Here is a 27,342-nt window from a genome sequence, read left to right as displayed (position 1 = left end):
GAGTCTAGGGTCCCGCAAAATGAAATCAAATTTACATTAATCAGTAATATATGGCTAATTGTAATTCATCTATTTAATAATAATAGGTTAATGCGTGTAATATTTTCGCGAGTATCAAATGATCTTTTAAATTAATAAAAAAACTAAGGAGTGAATCTGCAATGTGGGTAGATTGATTTTTTATTGTTCAGCAATGATAGGTTTTTGATGGATTTTCACAATTCCGCATTGCCCCCTATATTAATGATTCTTCTACATCTCTGTCATGTCTAAATCCCTTCATGATATATGAAATGCTCTTCCATGCCTCTGCCTCGCTTACGTAACATTCTCCCTTTTCTTGCCGCCTTCAACACACTTGAGTCCTCTCAAACTTTCTTCCATCCACATCAGCTGTTTTTTTTTGAATTTTCTTTCGCTGTATTCTTTTTTCCACTCTCATGCTTACGACGTAGTCGCTTTCCTGTCTTTCCGTACATCTCATTGATTTCATTCTTCTCCACAACTGTATTTCAAAAACCACCAATCTGCACTCTTCTTGATCGTGTTTTGTGCCCAAAAATTTGAACAATTCATATCAAGGTTTTATTTAACCAGTCTTTTCTTCACTATTGTTTTCATTTCAAGCCACTGTCGTTATTTTTACTTTTGACATCGCGATTATTCTCTAAATATGGTTATAGTTGTACTATTTTGCCCATTTTCATCTTTGTACAGACTGACTAAGCGAAGTTTTTTGCCTACTCAAATGTATGCTCTCATATTTCCTGTTATTAGTTACCACTCCTGTATATGGGATATCTCATTAACTTCTATCTTAAGGCTCCCCAGCAGGATTTCATTTATTATTTGCTTTGCTTCGCATGGATAGTTCATAAGTCTCGTAATGATTAGAGATTCGCCAACGGGCTGTTTTATCGGAAACCTCAAACCAAGGGTTGTGTATTATTGAGGAAAATGAGAAATACATATTAGAATAGCAAACACCGATACCATTATTTCTTTCAAAAAGGTGGTAAAACGGGAGGAGATGGGTATTTATGGAGATCTAGAAAATATTTAGGCAAGGCAACATCAACATCCCATTTGCGATCGTATCTCTTCATAGACTTCTCTGACACTGAGGACTTTCCTAAATTCAGTATTTACAGGGTGAAATGGCAAACTATTCGTTTCTCATAAACTGGAAAATATTAAGCAATCGTATCGCCAGACTCGTGCAACGCGATATCACTCTTGAAGAACGTCGACGCGCACATGTTTTTAACTCTCATCCCATATCAATTGAAGCGATTCTACTTCATCAAATAGAATTAATATTTCACGTGAGAATAGCGTACACCGAGACTGGTGCAGTGGTAGCGCGTCCAGCTCTGGCACTAAAACGGTTTGATGGCTTGAGAAGGTTAATCATTTTTTACAATTAATGTTGTGTTATAAATTTACGATTTCCGCGCCTGATATCGCAAAGTGATTCCATGGAAGTTGCTTCATAACTTCGAAAATCAGGAACACCGAGCGTAAAATATCACCAAACACCCGCCCACCCTGCCCTAATCCCTCTACTTCCCGTCATACCCCTCCCCTCGTCCGTAAGTTGATCATCCTCATTTCTCTTCCGTCAAATTGGACACTCGACCGCGACATTGGTTTCTGGGCGAGCCCTCTTCTTATATCTCCGCGATGATGATAACCTTGTTGACCGAAATATGGACATTGCATTTCTCGCGCAAGATTTGCTCCCATTTTTTAACGCTTCTAATGAACAATTTACAAGCAATACCCATTTAACTTGTGATATTCTCTTTCTCGAGCTTAAAAGGGTTCAAGTCAAATAACCACGAGTTACAAGTCTACTTAACAAGTCACCAGTGTTTTCCACGCGTATTTCCATAGATACAAAACATTCTATCCCTTGAAGCGGCTTGTAAGCACCAGTACTCATAACTCGAGAGAAAGTTTCCGCCAGCGACGAATGATTTCTGAATTCAATCTAATAGGTTGAGCAATTTTGTTGATGACTTTCTACCGTCACATTTCAACCTTTTCTGTTAACGCGTATAAGAAAACCCGCGTTGGAAAGCTATTAATTATCTTATTTTTAAAAGAATAAAATGTATACTAGCGTGGCATTGATTTTTGTTCATCAGCTGAGAAGATACATCAACCATAACGACAATAAAGACGCCACTGCTAAGTAAAAACAATAGCGGAAAGAGTTTATCCCCTAAGCGAGATTTTAAATAACAGGAGTGGCAAACAAATGAACATGACTCACTTTGGAGACTATTGGATTTTCTCTGATTAAACATGTCATAGCTCGAAAATAATCACGCTTATTGCGATTCATATTTTATCTCAGTACTACATTTGGAAAAATTATGTATTCTTATATGTATCCCAACGTTAGCTCCAGCAACATTACGTGGGAATTACATACTGCGTTTATTTAGCTTGTCATTAAAAAATATACAATGGAATATATTACTTCTTGCAACGAAGCTTACGTAATGTCGAGGTCCTACCTAGCCAATAAGTTTGAAATTGGAATTTCAGCCATAACATTCACTTTACCTTTTATATACGTGTTTTTAGACCTCACTAGCGGCAGTATTGTTTCATGGAGTTCAAAATTTTTATGCACGAGAAATATCCCAAAAATTTCTTGATCTTCAAAATTATTGTAAAATACGAGATGGGTGGAAAATTTTATCTTGAAAAATATTTTGTTTACTTTCGGGAGAGTAGCTAATTTACAAGACCTGTTTTTGCTTGCAAGACACTTGTAGTACATTTATACGATTTAACTTGTGATGCGTGTAGTTTTAATCTGTAGACTTGAGAAGTGGTTCCCATGTGTGTAACAAATTTAAAAAGTGTCATTGCTGCTGATGAATGTCTCTAGAATTTTTTGTTGTATTTAATTTCCCCCCCGTGGACTATATCCTTGACGTGGTGGAAGGGCTTGAGCGTTCCTAGAGCTGTTCTGTCTGGAGCAATGATGATTGCTCCTAATCAGGTCACCCATGCCAAAAAGGTGGGAGGATAGAGTCAGGTGGAATGTGACCTGCGCAGCATCTGCTCCTTAGTGAGGCGGCAGCAAAGACGTCTGACCCCAGTGGAGAGGCCATTCAGAGATGGTGTTACATTAAAAACACCATCGAGGAAGGCAACAGGAAACCACCAAAATAATTCATCCCAAGAATGCCTTGATGGACGGTATAGAGAAATGAGTCCTGACAACTACAGGATTGAACGATTGGCTATGTGTCATGCCTGACAACGAGGGAGGCAAGGCTTCCATGGAGATCATCTCACAAAACCCTTGTAAAGCCAAAGCAACAGCAGCAGTGCAAAAGGCATAGAGAAGGAATAGTTAGAGAAGGAACTTGGAATGTTAAGACAATGATGAGGGCCAGACAATTAGAGAATATAAAGCAAGAGATGGAAAGAGGAACTATAGATGTTTTAGGGCTATGGAAGGTGAGATGGAAGGATAGTAGGGATTATTAGAGTGATAGTTATAGAGTAATATTCAGCAGAGGGGATGAAAGCTGAGGTGTGACTATAATGCTGCATAAAAAGGCAGGAAGAAGCGGAGTTGGCATAGGGTAAGCAAAGGATAGAATAATACTAGTGGAAGTAAAAGCAGGACAAACTATCTTGGTCATTGTTCAGGTAGGTATACCTGCCACCAAGTATTCATAGGAAGGAAGAAGTTGATTGGGTATATAATTAGTTAGCAGATGTGATCGCAAATGCTCCTGGAGGAAAACTTTCGATAGTGATTGAGAGTTGGAACACATTGGATGGTAAAGGAGGATATGGTAATCAAGTGGGGGATTATGGTTTAGGAACAAGGAATGACCATGCGGAAAAAGCAATAGAGTTCAGCAGGAGATAGGGTTCAGCAGGGTCATCATCACCAACACTTAGTTTAGACACCACAAAAGGCATAGGTATGCATGAAAAATACCCACGGATTCAGGAAAATATCAGTTGTACAGTGTTATGGTTAGATATCGATTTAGGACAAGTATAATTAATTCACACAGTTTTCTGGGAGCAGACTCAGTAATAATGCAGGTGTCCATTTCAAAAAGATAAAACAAGGACGACTGTATAGATTATAGAATTTGGAAGCATGAACAGGATTGACAAGAAAGGAGTATCTGTAGACTTTAAAGAAAATTGTCAGTGAAGACAGGGAGATGGGTACTATGGAGGTAATATGGGAACAAATAAAAATAGAATATAAAAAGCCACAGATGAAACTAGGAACAGTAAATAGGAAAAGGACAAGGAAACCATGGATTATGGACGATATGATTAGAAAGATATAATAGACAAGAAATGGAAGAATGTAAATACAGATTCAAATACTGATTCTGATTTCTGAATACTGATTCAAAAAAGACAAAGCAAAAAAGGTGGTCTAGGAAATGGAACTTAGAAACATTGACTGGATTGACAATCCAGTTAATATCAGGAGTATCAGCAGGCTGTAAAGAAAATAATGATTGAGAAAAAGGAGTTGGGTACTATTGAGGATAAATGGGAATTCATCAAAAAAGGTGCATTGAAAGTCAAAAGCAGAACTACAGGAACTGTTACATGAAAATGGAAATGGAAACCATGGATTACAGACAAAGTGATGAGAAACATAGACACAGGAAGGAAAGTGAAGAATATAAACACAGATTTAGGTAGCAGGAAATAAAAAGATGTAAATGATAATCTAAAGCAGGTTACAAATATAGCAGAAGAAGTGTGATGGAAAATGCTTAAGGATAGGGCAAGCATATTGGAAGTCTTAAGAGAAAGGATGAAATAGGTGCTCTATTTCATGAAGGTTAAAATCCTGTCAAGAAGTAAGAAGGAAAAATTGTTGAAAAAATCATAAATAATTCAGGAAAATTATTGAGTCAGAAAAATTCAAGAGAGGTGGAAGGAATATGTGGAGATGTTGGTATGGTAAAGAAGAAGCAAGATTATACAAAGAGAGAGAATATCACAGGATAGCTCAGGTCCAGGCTTACTCGATGGACAGATAGAAGGGGCCTTAAGGGAATATAATGGTTTGAGGCGTCACTTGGTGGAAGCGATTCATATGGGAAAAGAAAATACTTAGTTCTTCCACATATATTTTATTATACACGACCTAGGTTTCCACTTTCAAAGTTATCATCAGGTGATGATGACTTAGTAAGTTGAAACCTAGGTTGTGTGTAATAAAATATATGTGGAAGAACTAAGAATTTTCTTCTCTGGCATTAAGGGAATTGAAATCTGATATGGCCATGGGGGGTAGACAAAATTCCCGTGAAGCTACAAAAAGGTTTATGGAAATGTGGAAGGAAGAGTTTTTATGGACTAACTTGTAGCACATATGGAGGAGGAATCTGGCCAAAAAACTCAATAAGTTCAGTTTTAGTTCCTATTCCAAAAAAGGGAAAGTCAGCAATATGCAAGGACTATGGAACGATTAGTCTGATTTCACATGCAGCTACAGTGATTCTGATGATCAACAATAAGCAAATGGAGAGCAGAGTAAATCATTACTTATGGGATGATCAGTTTGGCTTCAGTGGCCAAAGTCTGTAACTTTTCTCTCTCAAAGAAAAAATAAAAAGTTTTTCTCTAGAAATCTTTCGTAGCAAGTCAGGAGAAAACTCTTCCTGCTGACCTAAGGAGAAAAAAGTCTGGACTCAAAGAAGATTATGGAAGATGAAGTAAAGAAAGACACAATTCATCACCCTTGAAAACTAAATTGATTCTCTTTAGACATGGAAACTCCAATTCATCCAGAGCACCCGGCTTCATATGCATCAGTGTGTAATTGTACATAAGTATTTGCACGTATATTTTACCTGTACACACTTAGTAGTGGTAGTCTGGTTGAAATATGAAAAAGGCTCTCTTTTGCAAGCTAGCCACCTGAAAAAATTGTCCAACCTCATAATTTGATAATTCACTATAGCATTCTGTTACCAGCAATAGTTTTCATGAGGTAGTGAAGTTTGATGACTCGCTCAATGTGTGTGGGTCATTCAATAAACCCTTAGGAAAAAATAGGAAAAACATAATTTTTGGTTTATTTTTTATTTTTCAACAAAATCTCCATTTAGCTTGCTACATGTCTCTTGGTATTTCTCCAACTTTTTAAGCTGTCCAAAAGGTAGGATTTCAGAAGGTCCTCAAAATAGGCATCTGTGTTGGTGATGACCTCCATGTTCAACATTTATTGTTTTCCACTGGACCATTTTTTCAAGTTTGGAAATGAAAAGAGTCACTTGTGACCAAATCTGGGGAATACGATGAATGCTGTAATAATTCAAACCTTTAACTCCATAATTTTTGCCATCCAAACTACAGGAATGTGGACTACAACAGTAACAGTTGAATCCAATTAAGAGAATTGTACAGAATGGAACATTCTCCTGAGCACTCTAACTTGTTTGCTGAGGAAATTAAGTAAGAGGAATGGAAAATATTGCGGATAGGCTTGACTTTTAGGTGCCTTAGTGATTTTATATTGCTCTTCTCCGATAGAGGAGGAAGCAGCTGGAGAGTAAAAAATATGAAAAGATCAAAAAATAGCTTTTTGACTTCCCATGTTGTAATAAAGGTGGTTGTCATATTTCAATTTTCCTCAGAACTTCCATTAATATTGCTTCCTTCCAGGGATCCCATTTTTCTTTCCCTTTATCTTCCGGAATCACCAATGATGATGTGGATTTTTTACCTCTTGTGCCCACGCATTAGAGTTCCTGAGGGGATGACAAGGTAGAAATTCTTTACCTTTCAATCTCTTCCCCACCTGTTCTGAAACCCCCATCTTTCTTGATAGCCTAGGACCATTATCTCAATGCTACAAAACTGTTAAAATTTCATGGCAGTTCAGGCACACTCAGAGCCTTCTAGTGGCAGTGCAAATTTTTCACTCTCCACCGGCCCTGTAAATTTGTTGTGTTCTTAAAAAAAATGCAAATTGTAATCTGGAAAACTTAAGTTTAAAAACCTTTACCTTGAGCATTTTGTGGTGCCTCTAATATTTAACCTAATTCATATTAATGGCACAGAAATCAATTATTTTATCTTATGAAGACATCATACAGTCCTCTACTGAAAGTAAATTCAAGTGTTTCAATTTAGTTGATTTTGCCCATTATGAGTTTTTTTGTCAAATTGTACTAAGCAGTGATTACTATGAAGCAGTTTACTGTGCCAGTACATACCAAATGTGGCTCTGGCAGTGTTGTTGGGTTACAGCACCTACATCTTCTGCTTCTAAGTTCCAAATTTCTCTCGAAGCGAGTTTTTCTGCAAGTGATGTACCACTCTGAGGATCATCATCTAAGCTGTCCTGACCAAATAAACTTGTTGGTTCAATCGGTAACAGTTGAATATGAAGGAGCATAGTCCCCTAGAGTGTTCTGAAAGTTGGCTTGGATTTCCTTTGCTTTCATACCTTTCTTTTCAAAGTATTTCCCATTACGAATTTTTTGTCAAATTGTACAAAGCAGCGATCACTATGAAGCAGTTTACTGTGCCAGTATATACCAAATATAATTACTACTCAAATCTCATTTTTTTTTATCTTCACAAATCACTACCTGGGAACAACAGCAAAGATGCATCTGCACCACAGATCTCTTCCCAGGGCACTGTTGTGTTACGTGTTTACTCATAAAGGATTACCTATTGATATGTGGGAAACCAGTTGCCTTAGTGCTGACATCTGATGATGATTCTGAGAATCTTTCAAGTTATCTTCGAACATGCCATCTGATGGGCATTTGGTTGCTGTTATCACCTCTGCAAATTAAAACAAACCATGCATACACCTACAAGGTCTGTCCAGAAAGTATCTAGCCATTTGGAATATCTTAATAGGGTGACCTTCCTGAAACTGAAGGAGGACCTTACCACGAAAGCATGAAAGGAAACTATCACAGATGACCTTACTGTGCCAGCGTGAAAAGTCAGACTGCCGTCCAATTACTTATTCTGTAGTGAGATGCCATTGAGTAAGCTTATGTACTGACTTACCATTGCATTCACAATTGTTGAGAAACTAGATCAGTGAATTCACATCAAGTCTTGTTTCAAACTTGGACATTCATCAACATAAACCATTTTTATGATTAGCATGGCCTTCAGGGCCATGATGCCCAGAGCACCACTCCCTGAGTGATGCTCAAATTAAATTTGTATCAATGCTTAAAAGATGGTCTTGAATCTGTAGAAAGTGATCCATGTTTTGGGAGACCATCAACTAGTCAAACCCCTGAAAATGTCAATCGAATGTGGACTGCAATAAATGAAAAGTGATGATTGACAGAGCAAGAGTTAGAAGTAGATTTAGGGATTCCAAAAACTATTGTCTTTGAGATTTTAACAAAAGATATCAGCATGAAACGTGTGGCTGCAAAATTTGTTCCATGGCTCCTGTCACAAGAGCAGAAAGAATTTTGTGCTGCAGTTGCAGGGACTTGCTTCAAGTGGCAAACAATGACCCAGGTTTTCCAAAAGAGGTTAAAACTGGAGATGAGTCAAGGGTCTACAGCTATAACCCTGAAGCTACAGCTCTGTCTTCTCAATGGAAGTTTCCGTGGTCTCCTCCTCTGAATAAGGCACAGTAAAGTTGGAGCGAGGTCATATCGAACACCTTTTTCAACCATGAAGGCATGGTCCATCATGAGTACGCTCCTCCAGATCAAATAATAACTAAGGAGTCAGATAAACTTCTTTGCCAGCTAAAATTTACAGTGAGGAGGAAATGGAAGCAACTGTGGGCAAGTGGTGACTGGCACCTTCACTATGGCAATGCACCTGTCCATTCATTGCTTGTGGTGCAAGATTTCTTGGTGAAAAATATTATCACACAGGTTGCTCAGGCACCTTACAGTCATGATATGACTCAGTCAGATTTAAGTTGGTTGATGAGATAAAGGAATTGCAACAAGGCAACTGATGGCTATTCCAAAAAATGACTGCTGATTGTTTTGTAAAGTGGAAGAGATGCTAGGATGAGTGTGTGAGGTCACAAGGAGGGTTTTTCTAAGGGGACTCTGGCCTCATTATTCTAATTAGTCTATTTTTCTCAAAATATTGCATGGCTGGATACTTTCTGGACAGACCTAGTATATGTTTTATAGCTAATTCCCCTATGTGCTTGATTTTTGTTGAACTTCTGCCTTTAATGTTCAAGTGCTTCCTAGATAGGTGAAAGAATTCATACTGCCTGCAGTATTTTCTTGCTGCGCAAATGTGACTCCAGGTTCTCCACGGCATGCTATTTTTTCTTCCCATTAATATTGAAGCCTTTAATTTTTATGTTCATGGATGCTGATGGTTAATATTTCCTCACCTTCAAAACAGACCTGAATTCCTTTGATGACTTTGTTAGTATATCTTATTTCTCACTAGTACAAGGTGTGATTTTACATATTCATCTATGCATTTACATTTATTGTAGTTTCTATTTACAATCGTCTTTCATTTACAGTTTTGCAATTTAATATTGAAGTTCACTCCTGTTATTTGAATCCATTTCAAGTTTTTCCAAATAGTTTGGGAATATACTTCAATAAGCATAATGGAAAGCTTCATCAAGGTCCACGTTAATAACTTTGCGCATTTGTAAGCCCAGTTTTAATCTGGGCATGGGGTATGGCTATCCTCATTTTCATTCTAAATGTGAATTGATTTTTGAAGATCTTGAATTTTATCTTCTTTCTTTTGTTTTATAATATGTGTAAACATCTACAGGAATTAAGATATTGTAGTGCTTCTCGCATCTGTTAGTCATTGTATTATTTCCAAATTGTTTTTTGTTAATACAACAGGTTCCCTTTTAAAAAGGCGTATTCTAGCTATATTCTTAAACATTCACCTTTTCTCCCATTATGATGTGAAATGAAACAGATCCGCACCCTGTTCTGAGACACTGCATTCTACTCGTTCATATTTGTTTTGTATTTGGTGTGGCAGCTTTTGCTGAGCTTTCTCTCCCATTTTTTTTATTCATCCGCCTTTCTCCTACCCCATGTATTCCCCTATCCTGGACTAGATATTCATGAAGGCCTTCTTGGTATTCCTTGGTTTTGACTATTATTAAAGTATCAACACTCTACTTTGGCACACACTTATCATTAAAATTCTTTTAAATTTTAAATTGAATTCCATAAAAATAAATTGTTATCTGACTCTCCATCTGTCACTAGGAATTTGTGAGTGTTAATGACACCACTTCTAAACATATGGAACCATGTCCAAACACTATATAATCTAATTGGGACCTATCTCATGATTTTTTCAAGTTGGCCTGTTGCAGATCTTGATTGCTTGTTCTTTGTGATCATTGCTAATTCCTAAACTGTATGTATCTACCTCCCATCTCTCACTTACCTACCACTGTATTTTAATTCCCCATTACTATTAGATATACCTATTATTCCTACCAATTTGTGCTCAAGGATTACATTATCCGATTCTTTCTCACAGTGACCACTTGTCATCATGCACACCTGGATTACCACTAGAGTGGTTGGGCTGGCTTTTATCTCTATGCAGGATTCTATTATTTCCCTCCTTTTCATTCACTACCCTTCTCCCCAGTTTCTTATTTAGTACTATGGCTACTCATTGCTGACTCATCTCCCTCACTTTTAACTTCTCTGTATCTGTTCTTTCAGTATTACATGCTAATACTCCATCTCATCTCACAAAAACCTAATATCTCTGTTCTTCCTTCCTCCATTGCTCTCTTCATGTTTTCTATGTCTCCTATCCTTAACATCATACTTGCATTACATACCCTGTCATGAGTGTTGTTGTTCTCTTCTGAAACTTTTATCCGACTGTGTTGCTCGGCTCTGTAAGGATTTTGCGTGACTACAGAGGCCCCTACTGCTGGGCATAAAACCCAGGCCAGTGGGGTGAGTTCAATAGTTGTCATGACCTATTTTCTATTTGTTACATCCATATTGTCATGGAAAAGATAGCTGAATAACTGAAATCTTGTTACTTTCCTAAATAGTGTTTTTAATGTGATACCAACACCAATGGTCACCCCATCCGAGTCGGATGCTTTTGCAGCTGCTTCACTGAGTAACAAAAACTGTGCAGACTATGTTTGTCTGGCTGTTACTTTGATCTATGTTCTGACAGATATTTAACATAAGTGACCCTATCAGAATCAAACATCATTGACCCTGCACAGTGCACTTCTAGCAGTCAAAAGGAATTATAAGTCCTTCCATCAAATCAAAGCAGTAGTCTATGAAAGGGCAGGTACAAAGTTCACTCAAAAAAACATTAACTCCTGTAAACTCTTTAAATGATAAAAAAGGAAGTATTTCTTCTTTTGCCACACAATTTTTCAGTAGGTACATGCATGTACCTGTAGGGCAGCTGATGAGAGGGAACATCCCCAAACTTGATGGAACTCCAGATTTTTTGTAAATGGGTTGTGCTCCATGCCTTTCATTTTATGAAATAATAATTCTGATTCTTGGTTTGTTTATAATTTTCTTTTATTTGATAATTGGTATAATTTATGCATGCTATTATTGAAGAAGACTTCAACAATAAACAATCATATCAGAAACTTAAAACAATTAAGACATCAACAATAATCATTTACTCACAATTTCACTCATGAACAGTAATCACTTGAAAATTATGCAGTACATCAAAACTAGTCAAAAATAAACTTTTATTAAGTGGTTAATTGCAAGAGTTTTTCGTCTCTGTTATAACTGTATTGATGTTCTTAATTCCATTTAGGTAGTCCACTGCGGCTTATTATAACCAAAGTTACTGGCATTTAAGGCGGTGCCTGTACTTGTATTTACCTCCATATGGTCTAATTGTAAACCTAAAAATCATGTCCATGGAATTTCTAACTGTAACAGCACTTGTATAGGGATATAAACCCTACAATATAGAGTTCAAGGCTTATTTGAATACTAAAATCTATGTTTTGAATCACAAATGATCGTTTTTATTTTTTCATTTTAGGCATTTGGCTTTACTGAGGCATATTGGATTACATGAGTCAAATGTAACCATAGATCCCTCGGCTTCAATGATTCTTTTATATTTAAAATTTTCACAGATCAATGAGTTCTGTCACAGTGTAACAGCGCATAAATGACTGTTATATTAGGATTCCTGAGCATATAATCACTTACTATATATGTTTTACCTAACCTGCTTCTAATAAGCTTTGTTTGTATGCAATTCCTTCTTCATGGTTATGATTACAGATATTTCTTTTTCTTACCCTTCTCTGGCCAATGATAAAATTATTGGAAAATTTAATTAACAAAATGGCCAGGCCAGAAATGAATATGAAGAATCCCGCAAGATAAAATGATATATTCCATGAGTTTGTGATGTCATAGAGCCAACCTGAAATGGGACAATTAGGGTTAGTAATGTTCTAACATTGATTCAGCATAGAGGTTATCAAGTAAATAAAAGGCTTTAATGTATCCACAAGTGGATTACCTAATTTACTAGTAAGATGATCATGCCATAGTCATACAGTGGGTGTGTTGTGCATGAACCGCACACAAATACTATACATCTATAAGATATCCACCCAAAGGTCAGCCAGTGCAGTTTGAAAGGAAATTTTTACCAAATACATATTTTGAGCTGCATATTTGATTATTTGCCATTAGATGTCCAAACGTATTTCAAAATTAATATTTGTTCTTCTTTGTTTCTTAAATTACACCCTCATTGAACCTTTGAGCACTTCTGTATCCTCAAGCAATATAATTGGTATACCTTTTAAATATGATCTCCAACACAATGCTCTCTAATGAATTGGAGTAAAAAGACAATTTTTGAATAAAATCTCAATGACAAATACTATCAAATGATACAATTTTTAGAGGGCTATTAGAATTATAGATGTATTCATTCAGCACAATGACAATATTTTATTTTTCAGCTTCTAAATTATGCCGCCATGTTACTAGCCTCCTCTCCTCACCAAAAAGTTATGTCATTTATGGATGAAGTATGGAGCTAAAAAGGATTTAAGTTGTAAAATCAAATTTTACACCTTCTATGGGTAAAATAATAAACTACAGAACAAGGCCAGAACTTCTGGAGGGAAATGGCTCAATGCAAATGGCCTGCATGATCACAGTGATATTGGTTTAACCTTATGCAAATCAGTATCCCAGTTTTAGGCAATAACCAAATTTTCCTGAGTATGCACTGATTTAAGGTTTAGCTATTTGGAATTGAATGTTCTGAATAATGTTTTACATATATGTAGGTATTTACCTGCCAATGGAGGGCCCAGGAGGTTTCCTAGACCTTGAGTAAGCAGTATAAGTCCATATGCCATTGTGAATCGATCCAATGAAATTAATTCAACAATGATAACAGGTGTAAATGAAAAATTTGAGGCAAAGACTAAACCAAATAAAGCACAGTCAATGGCCAGCATGGGATAAGAGTCGGTTAAAAGAGGCATTATTCCAGTTAATATTCCACACAGGCACAAGCATAAGGCATATGTTTTTGTAACATTCATCCATGGTTGATCGCCAGCCCAACCTAATGCAATCTGAAAAAAGACATGTTTAAATGATAGTCAAGATTTCTCTGAAACAGTAAGTTTAATATGCATGTGGGTGATGATTATGAATATTCTATTGATCGCTATTTCTCCAGTATCATCATTTTAGATTTTTTGCCAATAGTTTTTACTTCCAATTTAATGTGATGATGCACTTAAATAATTTCTATTTTATGCATGTCAATTATTGATTGAAGGCACAATATTTACAGTATTTCAGGAAGTTAAACCTGTTGCTTAGCAAGATTACAGACATTGAACACTAGTTACCTAATAATAATTAACTTAAATCTGTGTATGGTAAGTTATGATCTCTGCACAATTTAGTTCATGATGGATAAGATTCATATACACAAATGAGAGCTTTAATGGCCCGGCCAATTTTTAGGAACTTGGTGAATTTTTGCCACCATTAAGCATTTGATGGAGTTGTAGAGTCAGAGTAACTTTACAACAAGAGTTGCATGATGTAGAAGAAACCAATAGAGTCAATACAAGAGCCAACAAACAATAGAATTGATTAATTTTAATTTTAAAGCATTATTTCGATGCCAAACAAGATTACTAGAATTGTACAAATATAACAGAAACAAGTCATGGAAACCATGGCATAAGAACAAGTCCTCTTTGGAGATAAGTTTTTTTCCTTTGTAACAAAATTAATTATTTACATTTTCATCGACTATAAAAATCAAAAACTTCCATAGCATACCTATACACTTAAATTATGCAGCATTGCACTTTGATATCTATTTGTATTTTATATTTACTATTATGTATCTATTTTGGCATTTTTTGGTCAAAAAATTACTGATGGATTTGATTCTAGTCGAAAGAGAGATAATACTATTATGAATGGGCAAAATATATGTGAAATTCAAAGAAACTGTCAGATATTGTTTTCCTTATTCAAACTTGCTAACAAATCAGAATTAATGCAATAGTTACTCAGCCCACAGAAAAAATACTTATTTTGATAAGTATCTATGTGCTTCTGTTTTAACACATATTGTCATCATTAATCCTTTACTTTAATGAGAATATGCTAATAGTTAAAAATATAAATTTTCAATATGGTATTCTTACTTACCATTCCGACAGTATTCAGAATTCCTATGATGCTTATTAGCATGGATGCCTCTGACTCTGAGCACCCTAAACTAATGACATGCTCTGCCAAGTAAAAATATGGCACTATGAAAAAGGTGTATAGCAGGAATGTAGAAAAACTTAGAAGCATAAAATGCCACTCTAAAAACATGGAAAAGTCGACAACATCCATAAGTAGATGAAGAAAGTTGTTGTACCATTTCTGTTGGCAGAAAGAAACAATGGATATTCAATAAGTAATTTGATTGATTTTAGCACAGAATTAATTTGACTATGTAACTATATGCCCACTTAAGAATTACTTGGTGATATTTACATAATGTTGGATTAAAATGCATTACTTTGTGTTTGCAAAAATGTATTACTTTAAAATACTCATGCAACTTTGATTACGTTTTAAGGCTTTAAAAAATGCACCATTTCAGTGGCCACACATAAAATAACCAATACCTATAACTAGACCTTTATTTGATGGCACACATCTCCTATAAATATGAAATATTTTTATTATTTATCAACAAATATTATGAGGAAACTCATTTATTTATTAATATTTTCTGTTTAATTAGGTAATTCATTAACAAGATTGATATGAATATGTATTTAAATATCATATCATTCATATTAGTATGGCCATTTGTTGGCAATCAACTGTGATCTTTGCCTGAATGTGGTTGGAGAATATAGGTACCAGAGAGCCAGGGGGTTTGTCATGAATTGGGTGTATGCATACCTAATTAGCGGAAAAAAAGGCCTTGGATGATTAGATCAGGATTCCATTTAGTTTTAAGCATGTTTTGAGTACACATGTCAATATTTTGAAACCACTTTTTAGCTTTTTTTACCCAGCCAAAATGTGGGCACAATTGCATTTTATTTGGTTGGCCAAAATCAGGGCTTCCACTCTCTGCCAAAAATAATGAATAATAATTTGGAAAGATGAAGTATGTGCCTCATATGTGATAGCAAACAACACATGTGCAATGGCAAAACTCACCCAAATCAGCTTAAAAACAAATTAAGCTTTGGTAACATAAAAGGTGTCCAAATGTTTAAAACTAGTCAACTACATTACTTTCAACTGAAGAAAATGAAGTAAAACAAAACAATCTTTGACAGTAAAAAAAAATGGCTTATATATAGGAATATGGAATTCATATAATTCACTCCATTTTACTTTATAATTCTGATTGGATCTTAATATAATAGGCTATAAGATTCATAAAATCATACCAAAAAGATTGAAAAACCAGTGAACACACCAAGATACTGAACAAGAGTCCAATATAACTACATACTATATAGCAGAGATCATATCACATTTCCCTTTCATTTCCAGTCCTTTTATCTACAATACATAAATTAGTTTTTCCCAATTAACTCTATTAAACATTTTTTTGAAATCAACAAAACAGGCACGTACATCCTGATTGTATTCTATATTCCTCTCTCTTAGTATCATCATTACTGCAATGGCATCGCATATGCCTCTCCCATTCTAACTGGCTGATCCTGAACTGATGATCCCCTAAGTAATCATTTGCCCTGCTCTCGATCCTCTTGATGACGACCCTGAGAACCACTTAAGCTGTGTGCGAAATCAAATCTATTGTTTTCTAATCCTCACATGATATAGACTTAGCCTTTCTTGGAATTGGCACTACACTAATCTGATGAGGTCTAATGGCCAAATTCTACCATCATAAATACAATGAGTTAGTTAGTGGAAACTCTTCCTCCCATCATTCCAAACCTTAAAGTATCTCCGCAAGAATTTTGTCAACCCTATGGCCTTATTTGACTTCATCTCCCTTAATGTCCTTTTTATATCTTTGTCAAGTATGCCTGAGCCTAAGTTATTCTCACCTATGGCATATTCTCTTTATCATACAGTTCTTCTATATGTTCCTTCCATCTCTCTTGGATCTTTTATGTTCCATCTAATATTTTTTGTGACTTATTTCTGATTATCAACACAGATTTTTCCTTCTTGCTTCCTGACAGTGTTTTAACTTTCTTCTATAGCTCACCAATCTCACCCTCCCTCTGCAAACTCTCCATATCCTTGCACTGCATCTTCCACCATGCTAATTTTGCTTTATTCGTTACCCATCTCAAAATATTATTTAACTCTTTGTACTTGTACAGGGGAACCATGGATCAAATCTGTGATCCATGGTTCCCTTGTCTTTTTCCTATTAACAGTTCTTATAGATCCTTTGATGGCTTTCGATATCCCTTTTTTGAGATATGTTTATCTATTTTTTCTTGATAATTACTAAATTGTAATCAGAGTCAGCATCTGCTCTCAGAAAACTGTAAATTGATCACACTGGTCCTAAACCTGTGCCTAACCAGTCTGATACCTTTCTGAGTCACCTGGCATTTTCCATGTATACTTATGCCTTTTGTGGCGCCTAAACCAAGTGTTGGTGATCATTAACCCATCCCCTCCCCTGCTTATTACTCTATAACTATCACTCTACAAATTCCCACTATTCTTCCATCTAACTTTACATAGCCCTAAAACATCTATATTTTCTCTTGCCATCTAAATGTTTATATTCTCTAATTTTCCTCCCCTAATATTGTCCCAACATTCCAAGTTCTTATTCTGACTAATTTGGTAAATTTCTACATTTTCTGTACTGCTGCTGTCATCAAATATTCTTTGCAGGAATTTCATAATTTATTAAATTACAATTATTTATTTAATGATCATTTATACATTAAATAAATTATTGCAATTGAATAATATACTACCTTGATCAAAAATTTCCCGGAATTTATTCAGAAAATTAAAAATACAAGTTTATTCATCTAAATCTATATTGTCCCCTTCAAAGTAATCCCCATCGACTGCAACACACTTATGCCAGCGCTTGATCCAATCCTCGAAACATTTTTTATATTCGGTTTTCGGTATGTCCATCAGTGCTTCCTGCGATTTTTCCATTACTTCCTCTCGGCTGCTAAAACGCGTTCCCCGTAATGGTTTTTTAACTCGATTGAACAGAAAGAAGTCACAGGGAGCCAAATCAGGTGAATTCGGTGGCTGTTGGATGGTATTTGTTGCATTTTTCGTCAAAAAATTACGAATAATGATAGCACTGTGCGACGGTGCGTTATCATGGTGCAAAATCCACGAGTTTTCTGCCCACATTTCTGGTCTCTTTCGGCGAATTGCTTCACGCAAACGTCTCATAACGCCCAAATAATACTCTTTGTTTACTGTCTGGCCTTCTGGCAAAAATTCATGATGCACTACACCGTTGTAATCCATGAAAACCGTCAGCATTGCCTTCTTTTTTGACTGAAAACGACGTGGTTTTTTTGGTCTCGGCTCATTTGGTGAACGCCATTCACTTGCCTGATGTCTGGATTGCGTGTCGTACTCATAAACCCACGTCTCGTCTCCAGTAATGATCCTTTTGATGAATGTGGGATCGGATTCAGCCTCGCAAATCATGTCTTTTGCGACGTCAACACGGTCTCTTTTTTGCATGAAATTGAGGTCTTTTGGCACCAACTTTGCTGCTACACGACGGAAACCCAAATCATTAACCACAATGTCTTGGGCGGATCCATAGGCAATGTTCAAGTCCTCCGCTATTTCTCTGATGGTTAATTTGCGGTTATTGACCAACATTTCTTTTACTTTATCAATTTTTTCACCGACTTTCGATGTCGATGGTCTGCCACTGCGTTCATCATCTTCGATTGACTCACGACCACTTCTGAACCGCTCGTGCCACTGGTAAACGACCGTTTTTTTTAGAGAATCGTTGCCGAAATACTTTTCCAACATTTCCAACGTCCGTGCGCCACTAAATCCGTTTTTTACGCAAAATTTAATACAAGTTCGTTGTTGCAAATTTAAAATTTGAGGTCTTTTGGCACCAACTTTGCTGCTACACGACGGAAACCCAAATCATTAACCACAATGTCTTGGGCGGATCCATAGGCAATGTTCAAGTCCTCCGCTATTTCTCTGATGGTTAATTTGCGGTTATTGACCAACATTTCTTTTACTTTATCAATTTTTTCACCGACTTTCGATGTCGATGGTCTGCCACTGCGTTCATCATCTTCGATTGACTCACGACCACTTCTGAACCGCTCGTGCCACTGGTAAACGACCGTTTTTTTTAGAGAATCGTTGCCGAAACACTTTTCCAACATTTCCAACGTCCGTGCGCCACTAAATCCGTTTTTTACGCAAAATTTAATACAAGTTCGTTGTTGCAAATTTAAATCCATTTCTGCAATTGTAAAAAATCGCCAACACACACAGAGATAGATGTACTCTTGGCTACGTAACTTTTGCAAATGTCAAGTTATGACACTAAGATTTAAAGGGAATATCAACAACAGATGTACCAATTTAACAAAAAAAACAGAACTCAAATTGGAACGATGGGAGCGCCACACGGTGGTTATTCCGGGAACTTTTTGATCAAGGTAGTATTTCATAATATGGAATAGATATTAAAACTTAAGAGTTTAAGTAAAATATTAATAAATCAGTTACTGACATAATGATGACAAAGGAGAGCCAAATGATGCATAGATTCCATAATTTGGTTTTAGGTTTTAGTTCTTACTGTTGAACAAATTCTTTCAATTATTGAACTGTGTAAGTTTTCTCAGCTAAATGTTGCTTGTAATCAAAGAGTAAGACTAGAAAAACTTTTTCCCCCAAGCCAGAGACATTTTTTAAAAGACTAATATACATTCAGAAATAATGAAAAACAAAATTAAACTCCTTGCTAGATTTTTAAAGTTGGACAGATGATTATTAAAAGTAAAAGTAATTTTATTGTATATCTTGAATTAAATACTACATGATGTTGAACTTTACTCATTTGGCACTCTCAGGTCTCTATAATAGCTGTGAAAAGGTAATGCTAATTCTCTAATGTTCACATTTATTTTTAAATGCTCACCCATAGTTTTAATATTTTTCACAGTTAATTATAGTACACACATCTATTCATAGAATGAATGATCTTAAAGGTCCATTTTATCAGAACAATATTAATGCTACTTAATTCAGATTTCACTACAAATTGGTTACATTTATGAAGTCTTCTAAATAAAAATAATCATCAGTGGGAAATTCACTTTAATAAAATATGAAAAGTAAAGTACATTGTAGGAAGTATGAGAATATTTTGTTACAATAATGACCATGTTTTGCACTGGCAACAAATTATTTTAGGTACTGTGAAAACATTAAGAAATGGCTCTTGATGCCAATTACATCCATTTGTGATATTACAGAGTAAAATGAGAAATACCATAAACATATGGGTATCAAAACAGCTGAGTGCAACCACAGGATGAGGGACAGACACATGGAGATTTTTAGCCTCAAGTATCTCAGATGGAATTATGTTTATCTATAAATGGTTATTATCATAGATTAATAATGGTCAATGACCAGAAAACTCAACATTAATTAAAATAAGTTATTCAATTTTTAAAAATCTTTTCAAGTATTACATCACCCATGACTGAAATCCTGAAGTTGACATTACCATTTAGTCTTACCTTAAACTCACTTGAATTTAGAATACTAACCTCTTTCTTTTCTTTTGTACTGTGGGATGATACTACTCTGTAAATATCTGGACATGAAGATACTCGAGGATCATGCCTATTGTTTAAAGGAAGTGTACCTCTGCATGAAATAGAGTTTCTGAAAAAGTAAAAAATAAAATAATTAAGAGCTGTTTGAACAAGTGATTGAAGACAACATTAATATGTTAATATCTATCTATATAATAAATATGAAGTTACTTATCCATTAAATTTAAGATGAAATTGAATGATAATAATTTTAACGGGATGTTATTGATTTTAACAAGAAATAGTGCTAAGAGTTTCCTTGCGATTGGGATTAGACTTTCTATTGAAGGTGGTGGAAGCACCTTGTGAAAATTTCAGAGGTAAATCAAGTATATATTGATGTACATCTTCAGATGCATAAATAAAATATTTTATAAGGGGGCATGCATTTAATATATTATTAAATCTTATATTTGATCTTTAGGATATACCCCATACTAATACCAAACCCCTTCATAGCTTATGAATTATATTGCATAATAGGCATTCTTTGTAGAAGAGGCATGATGGTAAAAGTACACGCTATATAGGATTACATATTCCATGCAGGAGTTGACTCTGGTATAGTTAGTATTTAAGAAATAAATTATCTTTAGCATTTCAGAATAATTTTTGAGTAAAAATTGGGACAGAAGTTGACACTATTATATTGATATTTTCAGTATTTTGGGGATAAAATATGGAGTGATTACTGACTTTCATGGGTATTGAGGTGATAAGTGAACCAGGGAAAAGACCAATGGTGGCATATGAATTATTTAATGTCACTTGCTCAATTTACTTTTTCATTTTACTTAAAACAGCTTGAAAATTAAAACATTTCTAATTATAGTTCACTTATATCTTTAAGCAAATACCTAAGCAACAAAGGAAAAACAGCTCTGTACCCTAGAGTAAACCTATTTTATGGTCCATTGGAATTAATTATTGCATGCTTGAGATTGAATTTTGTTTTTGAATTATCTTTCTACTATCTCATCTATATTTTCTTGTATTTGATCATCAGATATAACTATAAGATCAATAAAGGAATTAATTTAACTTTGAGAAGATACAGGTGCTAGTTTCTTTACACCTCAACATGGACCAGAAACAAGTGTTGAAATGTAATGAAATAATTGACTTTGTAATTCCACACACTTTGTAATTCCACACAAAAGTGTGTGGAATTACAAAGTCAATTATTTCATTACATTTCAATATGTTATGCAAATTCCACAAAGTTACGCCTGAGACAACAAATTTCAGAAACAAGTGTCCCAGGGCAAATATGTATGATGATTCATTAATCATACCTTTATGTACTATTCCACAAGTATATTCATCCATTTGCCATACCTTTTCAATTAACTTCATAAGACCCATAGATCAGTTTTGTGTGAACGTACATCTCCAGAGGAAATTAACCAGAAAATTGTCTTTCAACAATTTTTTTTAGGTTTCTTTACACCCCATTTTCTGGGTATTCAACATTCGAGATCCATATCTGATTGTGCTCTTATATGACCAAATAGTAAGTTTGGTAGAAACAAGAAAGCTAATGCTTTTCAATGTTTCCTTGGGTGATAATATAGATCCTCAGAATATCATCTCTATCATGATTATTTCAATCACACTATCAATGGGTTATACATGTATATTTGAAATCGGGTAAGAAGGGAAAACCCAATTTGAAATCAATCAGAAAAATAAATATTTGAAAAAATAACAACTTAGCCATTATGCTCAATATTTTTCCAGATCATTAACCCTTTCATATTAGAACTGACACACATTTTACATATTATGATTAAAAGATATTTTAGTAGGTACCTATTTGTACATTTTATATTTGAATGGGAAGAATCGAAAGCATTTCACCATATTTCAAAATATCATGATGATTGCTATAATTCAGTTCTAGTATCCCCAATTGACTGGCACCTAGATTAGCCTAAGGCATGACAGCTTCATCTCCAGTTAAATTTATTTCCACAGTTTCATGAAAATGCCCGACTACTTACATCACAATATAGAACTAATTATGAGACTGATATTCTGTCATTGGAATGGGAAAGAAAATAATTTATGTTCATACATCTATTCAAGTCCTCTGCAGCAGAAAATTAGTTATTATACCCTGAAAATTTGGTTGTCACACCACAAATTATTTCCCCGAGAGACATAGTTTTGAATTCAGTGTGGTAATGCATAGTTAGATTATCCCTCGAGTGCAATTTTTTGTTTCTTGCTCTAAATTTCTAATAGCAAAACTTTTTGCCTTAGATTCAGCTAATAATAGGAAAGCAATGATGGTCATTGGGTTATTTACTTCTAGGATGCCAGATTGGGGTCATAATAGTTATAGTAGTTGCTGCTAATAGTAAATTGTTTTGCTATAGTTGTGATAAATTATAATAGTGTTTAATTTTTTAGCTTACATATATTCTATTCTCAGATAAGGTGTGATTTAAATTTTATTTCACTATCCCTCAATTGGATTGGATGTTAAAATGCAAGCAAATGAGATGCCTAGTTCAGTTGAGCTTTTCTAAATTACCCACATCACTCAATAAGTTGTACGCAAGCATACCTTAGTTCCACAGCAACTCTTTAAACACATTTTGATGTATTTATCGGTAATATATTTGGCACCATTGAACTTGTTCAACCTCAAGTGTATCAATGTTTTTATCTATTGCTTGTAATTTTATTTTTGTAGTGAACATGGAAAACTGAAATATTGTTGCAAAATTTTTAGATCAGATACACTTGGCAAACATGTTCACTGGTCCACACACACACTGTCTGTTTGCTTCAAGGATGGTGTATTAATGTGAAAATTTCTATAAGTTGTCATCTAGTACATCTAGCTAGATTTGAATCTATTTCAACAGTGTCTCAATACATGTAAACATATAAAAATAATATCCCTTATCCACTACTCACATGGTTATGACTTCATGGTTAACATTTTGCACCACATTCAATAACCTGCTCATCACCCATGATTCCGATTTTGTATCTGTAAGCGAGTGCATGAAACTTATAACTTGTAAGCCGGCGGGAAAATAATTTATTTACACGGATGTAATAAAAGAACATAAAGAGCTCACCTGCGGAAACGTAAACCTTGTAGGTGAGCCACAGGAGAGGTTTGATGCGGAGTTGGTTGGGGCGTGTTTCTGGGGTTACCGCTCGTCGTTTGATCACCACTCGCCCCCATCGGTGACTCGGAAGGCAACCGTTTCACAGCCAATGGATTTGAAGTTCCGGCGTCGTCTCAGTCGGGTTCCTCGGCGAACGGAAGGCCGAACCGGTGACTTCGACGCCCTCAGCCCCCCGGAGGGTCTCCTCGCCTCGCTCCATTCGAATCTCCTCAGAGACAGAGGGCGCACGTGGATCGTCGCCCTCGGGAAGGTCGATGGTGCGAATGGATGAGGAGGCGAAGGGAATGTTTTGATCTGCGGGCGGGTTGCAATGGCCCGTCGCACGCCACCGCGCAGAGGTCGAGGTCCCCGAGCGACCGGGTCGCGGCCTCCTTGGACGCCTTGCCCGCCTCAGAGTCGCCCGCTACCCCAGTGCTCTTCTCCTCCAGGGCGATCGACGTGGTCTCCGCTATCCCCGGAAGGAGGCGGCGTCGTACCCCTCCATCTTCCACTGCTAAGGGCAACGAATATATTATGCATCGGTATTAATTTATGGGGCGTGAAAATAAAGTGGTAGAGCACTTGATACTGACCAGAGGGCCCAGGTTCGATTCCGGGTGGCGGCTCTGGGTACCCTGTGCATCACCCAAACTGTGATTTTCGAGATATTAGATCTTCCTGGAAAACCACAGGCGGCAAACGGAAAGGCATTTTGACCCCGCATGCCCTGACCTGTGGATTTACCACTCCATTGGGTATTAGATGAGCTCTACCATCACCTATTAACCAACTTTTGGGATGAAAATATGGTGGTATTTGTGTTAACTACCGTGAAACATCACAAGGTACATAACGGATAGAATAATATATCAGTGGTAATATATGAGGGTAGGTTACGGCGGCGTTCATAAGTTCCATCTTTGCTAACTTCCTGGTCCCTACCGTTTACTGTCTACATGTATAGACAGCATTTCCCGTGGCAGTCCTGCTATCGTCCTCAAAAGAAATATTTAGGAATTTCTGCGTCGTTCAGTCTATGGATTGTTGCCACAGTCTAACCGATGACCCGAACTTGCAATTCGGGGGCTTATAAGCGGGGCAATGGATTCGATAGTGGAGCGAATATTCGGTCAGCGGGAACGACTGTTTCAAGGCACTCTATACTGAATTAATTTGGTGAGCTGCGGACGCCATTGTATCACTTTAGTAGTGCCAATATTGAATAACTTAACAGCAGAGGAATATTTAAATCGTATTATTCGCATAAAATTCATTGGTAGTATTGCTAGCAAACATATAGTAATTGATTGAATCCAGAAGGAATTTTTAGATCACGAAAATATTAATTCCTACGAGTATGTTGTTTTAGACCTGTTCATAAACATAATTAACCTCTAGTATCACTGAATAACAGAATGTATCCCTACATATAACTTAGCTGCCCAATGTGATAATATATAACTTGGTGTGTAAGCATTAGTGAGCTATCGCTAAAGAAGATGACTTTGTCATGGAGCGAACGATCTGAAGACGATAGCAGGATTGCTGGTGAAACTGCTATCTATTCAAGCTAATGATCGCGGTTAGAAGCGTGGTAGTATGCAAAGATCAGTTAAACTTTACATACTTGTATATCGATACATGAACACTACGGTTTTTCGTACGCATGTACAATCTGAAATGTTGAAGAAAATGAAATAAACTTCCTAATTTTATACTACCACTGGTACTTTATTTTCACGCTCGTGTTACATCATCTTTAGGTGGGCTGAAGATGAAATTATTATTGTTTGCTAGTCTACCGTTTAAGGATGGACACCGACTGAACAACGCCATAATTTTTAAGCTTCGTTTCACAAGACAACCTGGCAACCCCCACTACATTTAACCCTCCAAATATTCTAAAACCCTTCAATCCGCCAAACAGACCTATCCTTTTCCTATGTCTTCCCCATTCCTCACCTGCTCAACGTTCTATACAATCTTCGACATTCCATTAACTACCAGAATTCTCTGCATCCTCCTGTCTTGCCTCCTTCAGATTTCTCCCAAAAATCCTCTCTCCTACCCCCTTTCCTTCTCTTGAACCACATAACTTTTTTTATTCACGAGGTGACATAACAAATTGAAAATAGAGAGTGCAAATAAAGCTCTTACCAGTAGAATTGTAAATCTTAATTTTTTTCTCGACAAGCAGAAATTACGCAAAGCGAAATCCAATACCACGAATCTTAAATTATGAAAGTTGGTTTCTTGACATGAACGTTGATTAAACAGATGAAACGACACTGCTGGCGTTTCTCTTGAGCTTAGTTCTTCTCCGTTTCCGTGTAGCGTGAGAATTAGGGGAGGAGCCGAATAGCCGCTGTATTGGCGCACAAAATAGGCCAGTACGCCTCGAGTTGCATCGGTTGGAGGTGCCTGTCGTTTGTTTACAATAGCGAGTCAAAATGAACTATACAATTGAAAATCCCACCAAAAATGAAGTAAATTCAGTGATACATTTTAACTGAAAAAAACTTCAAAGCCTGCTGACATTCATGGGGAACCGTAATGCACAGTACGGACTAAATGTGATGAGTGACAAGAGTTGTCCGTCAGTGTTGTCGTTCGTAAAAGAGTGAACACAAAAATGTCCATGATGATGACAGAAGTGGCCGCCCGTCTGTGGCGAACAATGAACTGCACCTGAAAATTGACAAACAGTTCGTGAAAACGGAAGTTTGACGATATCTGAAATCTTTAGAACGTTTTCCACAGATTTATACGACTCTATTGCATGAAAACACGACTGAAAAGTTAGGCTACTACATGTTGTGCTCGTCTCGACCGAGGAACTTAAAGATGCCGTCATCGGTTGGCTGCGAACTCAGGCGGCAGAATTTTATGCTGAAGGAATTGAAAACTAGTCTGACATATATTTAAATCTGCTTGGCGAATATGTAGAAAATAGTATAGATGAAAATAATAAATTTTCTGTCTATTCCAGGTATTTTTTTATGGCATAACGGAAGTTACTTTTTGGATAGCCCTCGTGTTTAAAAAATCGATATGAATGATTGCATGGACAAATATTTTTCAAAAAAGCCCTTCGAGATAGTATCTATTTTCATATCCATAGAGAAAATCCTGAAATAGTTTGTTTCAATATCAATAAGCCGCAATGACGTATCCTTGCAATCCCTACCCGGGTCGCTCCCTCCTCGATTTCCCGGAGCACTGCGGCCGTGTCCTCGACGGCTTCACTAGAGGCAGGCTCTCTCATGACCGCCCCGCAGATGCACATCTGAAGGAAGGCGCCCGCAAGGATGAGGGTGGTCCCCCTCCAGCCGTACGTCTCGATCAAAGTCTGCGTGAGGGGCGCGAACAGGAACGTCCCCACACCTGTCCCGCAGACCCCCAGGCCGTTGGCGAGAGACCTTTTTCTGGTCGAACCAGAAGGCGACGCTCACGACCGCCGTAACGTAGCACAGCGCCAGGCCGAGGCCGGCGAGGATGCCGAAGGTGAAGCACATGACCTCAATGGAATCCACCTGGGAGGAGACGACGAAGCCTGCGGCGGACACGACGCCTCCCAGGATGGTCATGGAGCGACACCCGAAGCGGTCGACGAGGGCGGAGGCGAGCGGCCCAGCCATCAGGGGGACGGCCATGAAGAGCGAACCGATCACCGACGTCTTGCTCTTGCTCTCCTGGAAGTGGCGGAGGAACTCGATGTAGATAATCCCGAAGGAGAAGCTGATCCCATCGGCGACCAGGCTGATGCCCATCGAGGCCACCACGATCATCCAACCCCAGCCACCGTCCGGGGCCCGCGGAGGACCCTTGGAGGCGCCGGCTGCGTTGTCCCCTTTGTGAGCTTTA

General features: G+C 36.8%; 1 protein-coding gene across 1 annotated transcript in view; it reads right to left on the bottom strand.

The window, feature by feature from the left end:
* Positions 1-11,567: 11,567 nt before the first annotated feature.
* The window catches only part of LOC139690038 (monocarboxylate transporter 14-like), a 16,260-nt gene continuing 485 nt past the window's right edge, over positions 11,568-27,342 (bottom strand). The window contains 9 exon segments of the mRNA XM_071587222.1: positions 11,568-12,420; positions 13,312-13,597; positions 14,700-14,921; positions 20,303-20,420; positions 23,279-23,354; positions 23,446-23,561; positions 23,728-23,992; positions 26,596-26,905; positions 26,907-27,337. Coding sequence (XP_071443323.1) covers positions 12,215-12,420; positions 13,312-13,597; positions 14,700-14,921; positions 20,303-20,420; positions 23,279-23,354; positions 23,446-23,561; positions 23,728-23,992; positions 26,596-26,905; positions 26,907-27,337 — 2,030 coding nt within the window. The 3' untranslated portion in view covers positions 11,568-12,214.

This window comes from Hetaerina americana, unplaced genomic scaffold (assembly GCF_022747635.1).
Source record: "Hetaerina americana unplaced genomic scaffold, ioHetAmer1.1.p SCAF_3, whole genome shotgun sequence".
Classification (NCBI taxonomy): domain Eukaryota; kingdom Metazoa; phylum Arthropoda; class Insecta; order Odonata; family Calopterygidae; genus Hetaerina; species Hetaerina americana.
Note: the sequence above shows the minus strand (reverse complement) of the source record. Positions and strands in the feature narration are given on the sequence as shown.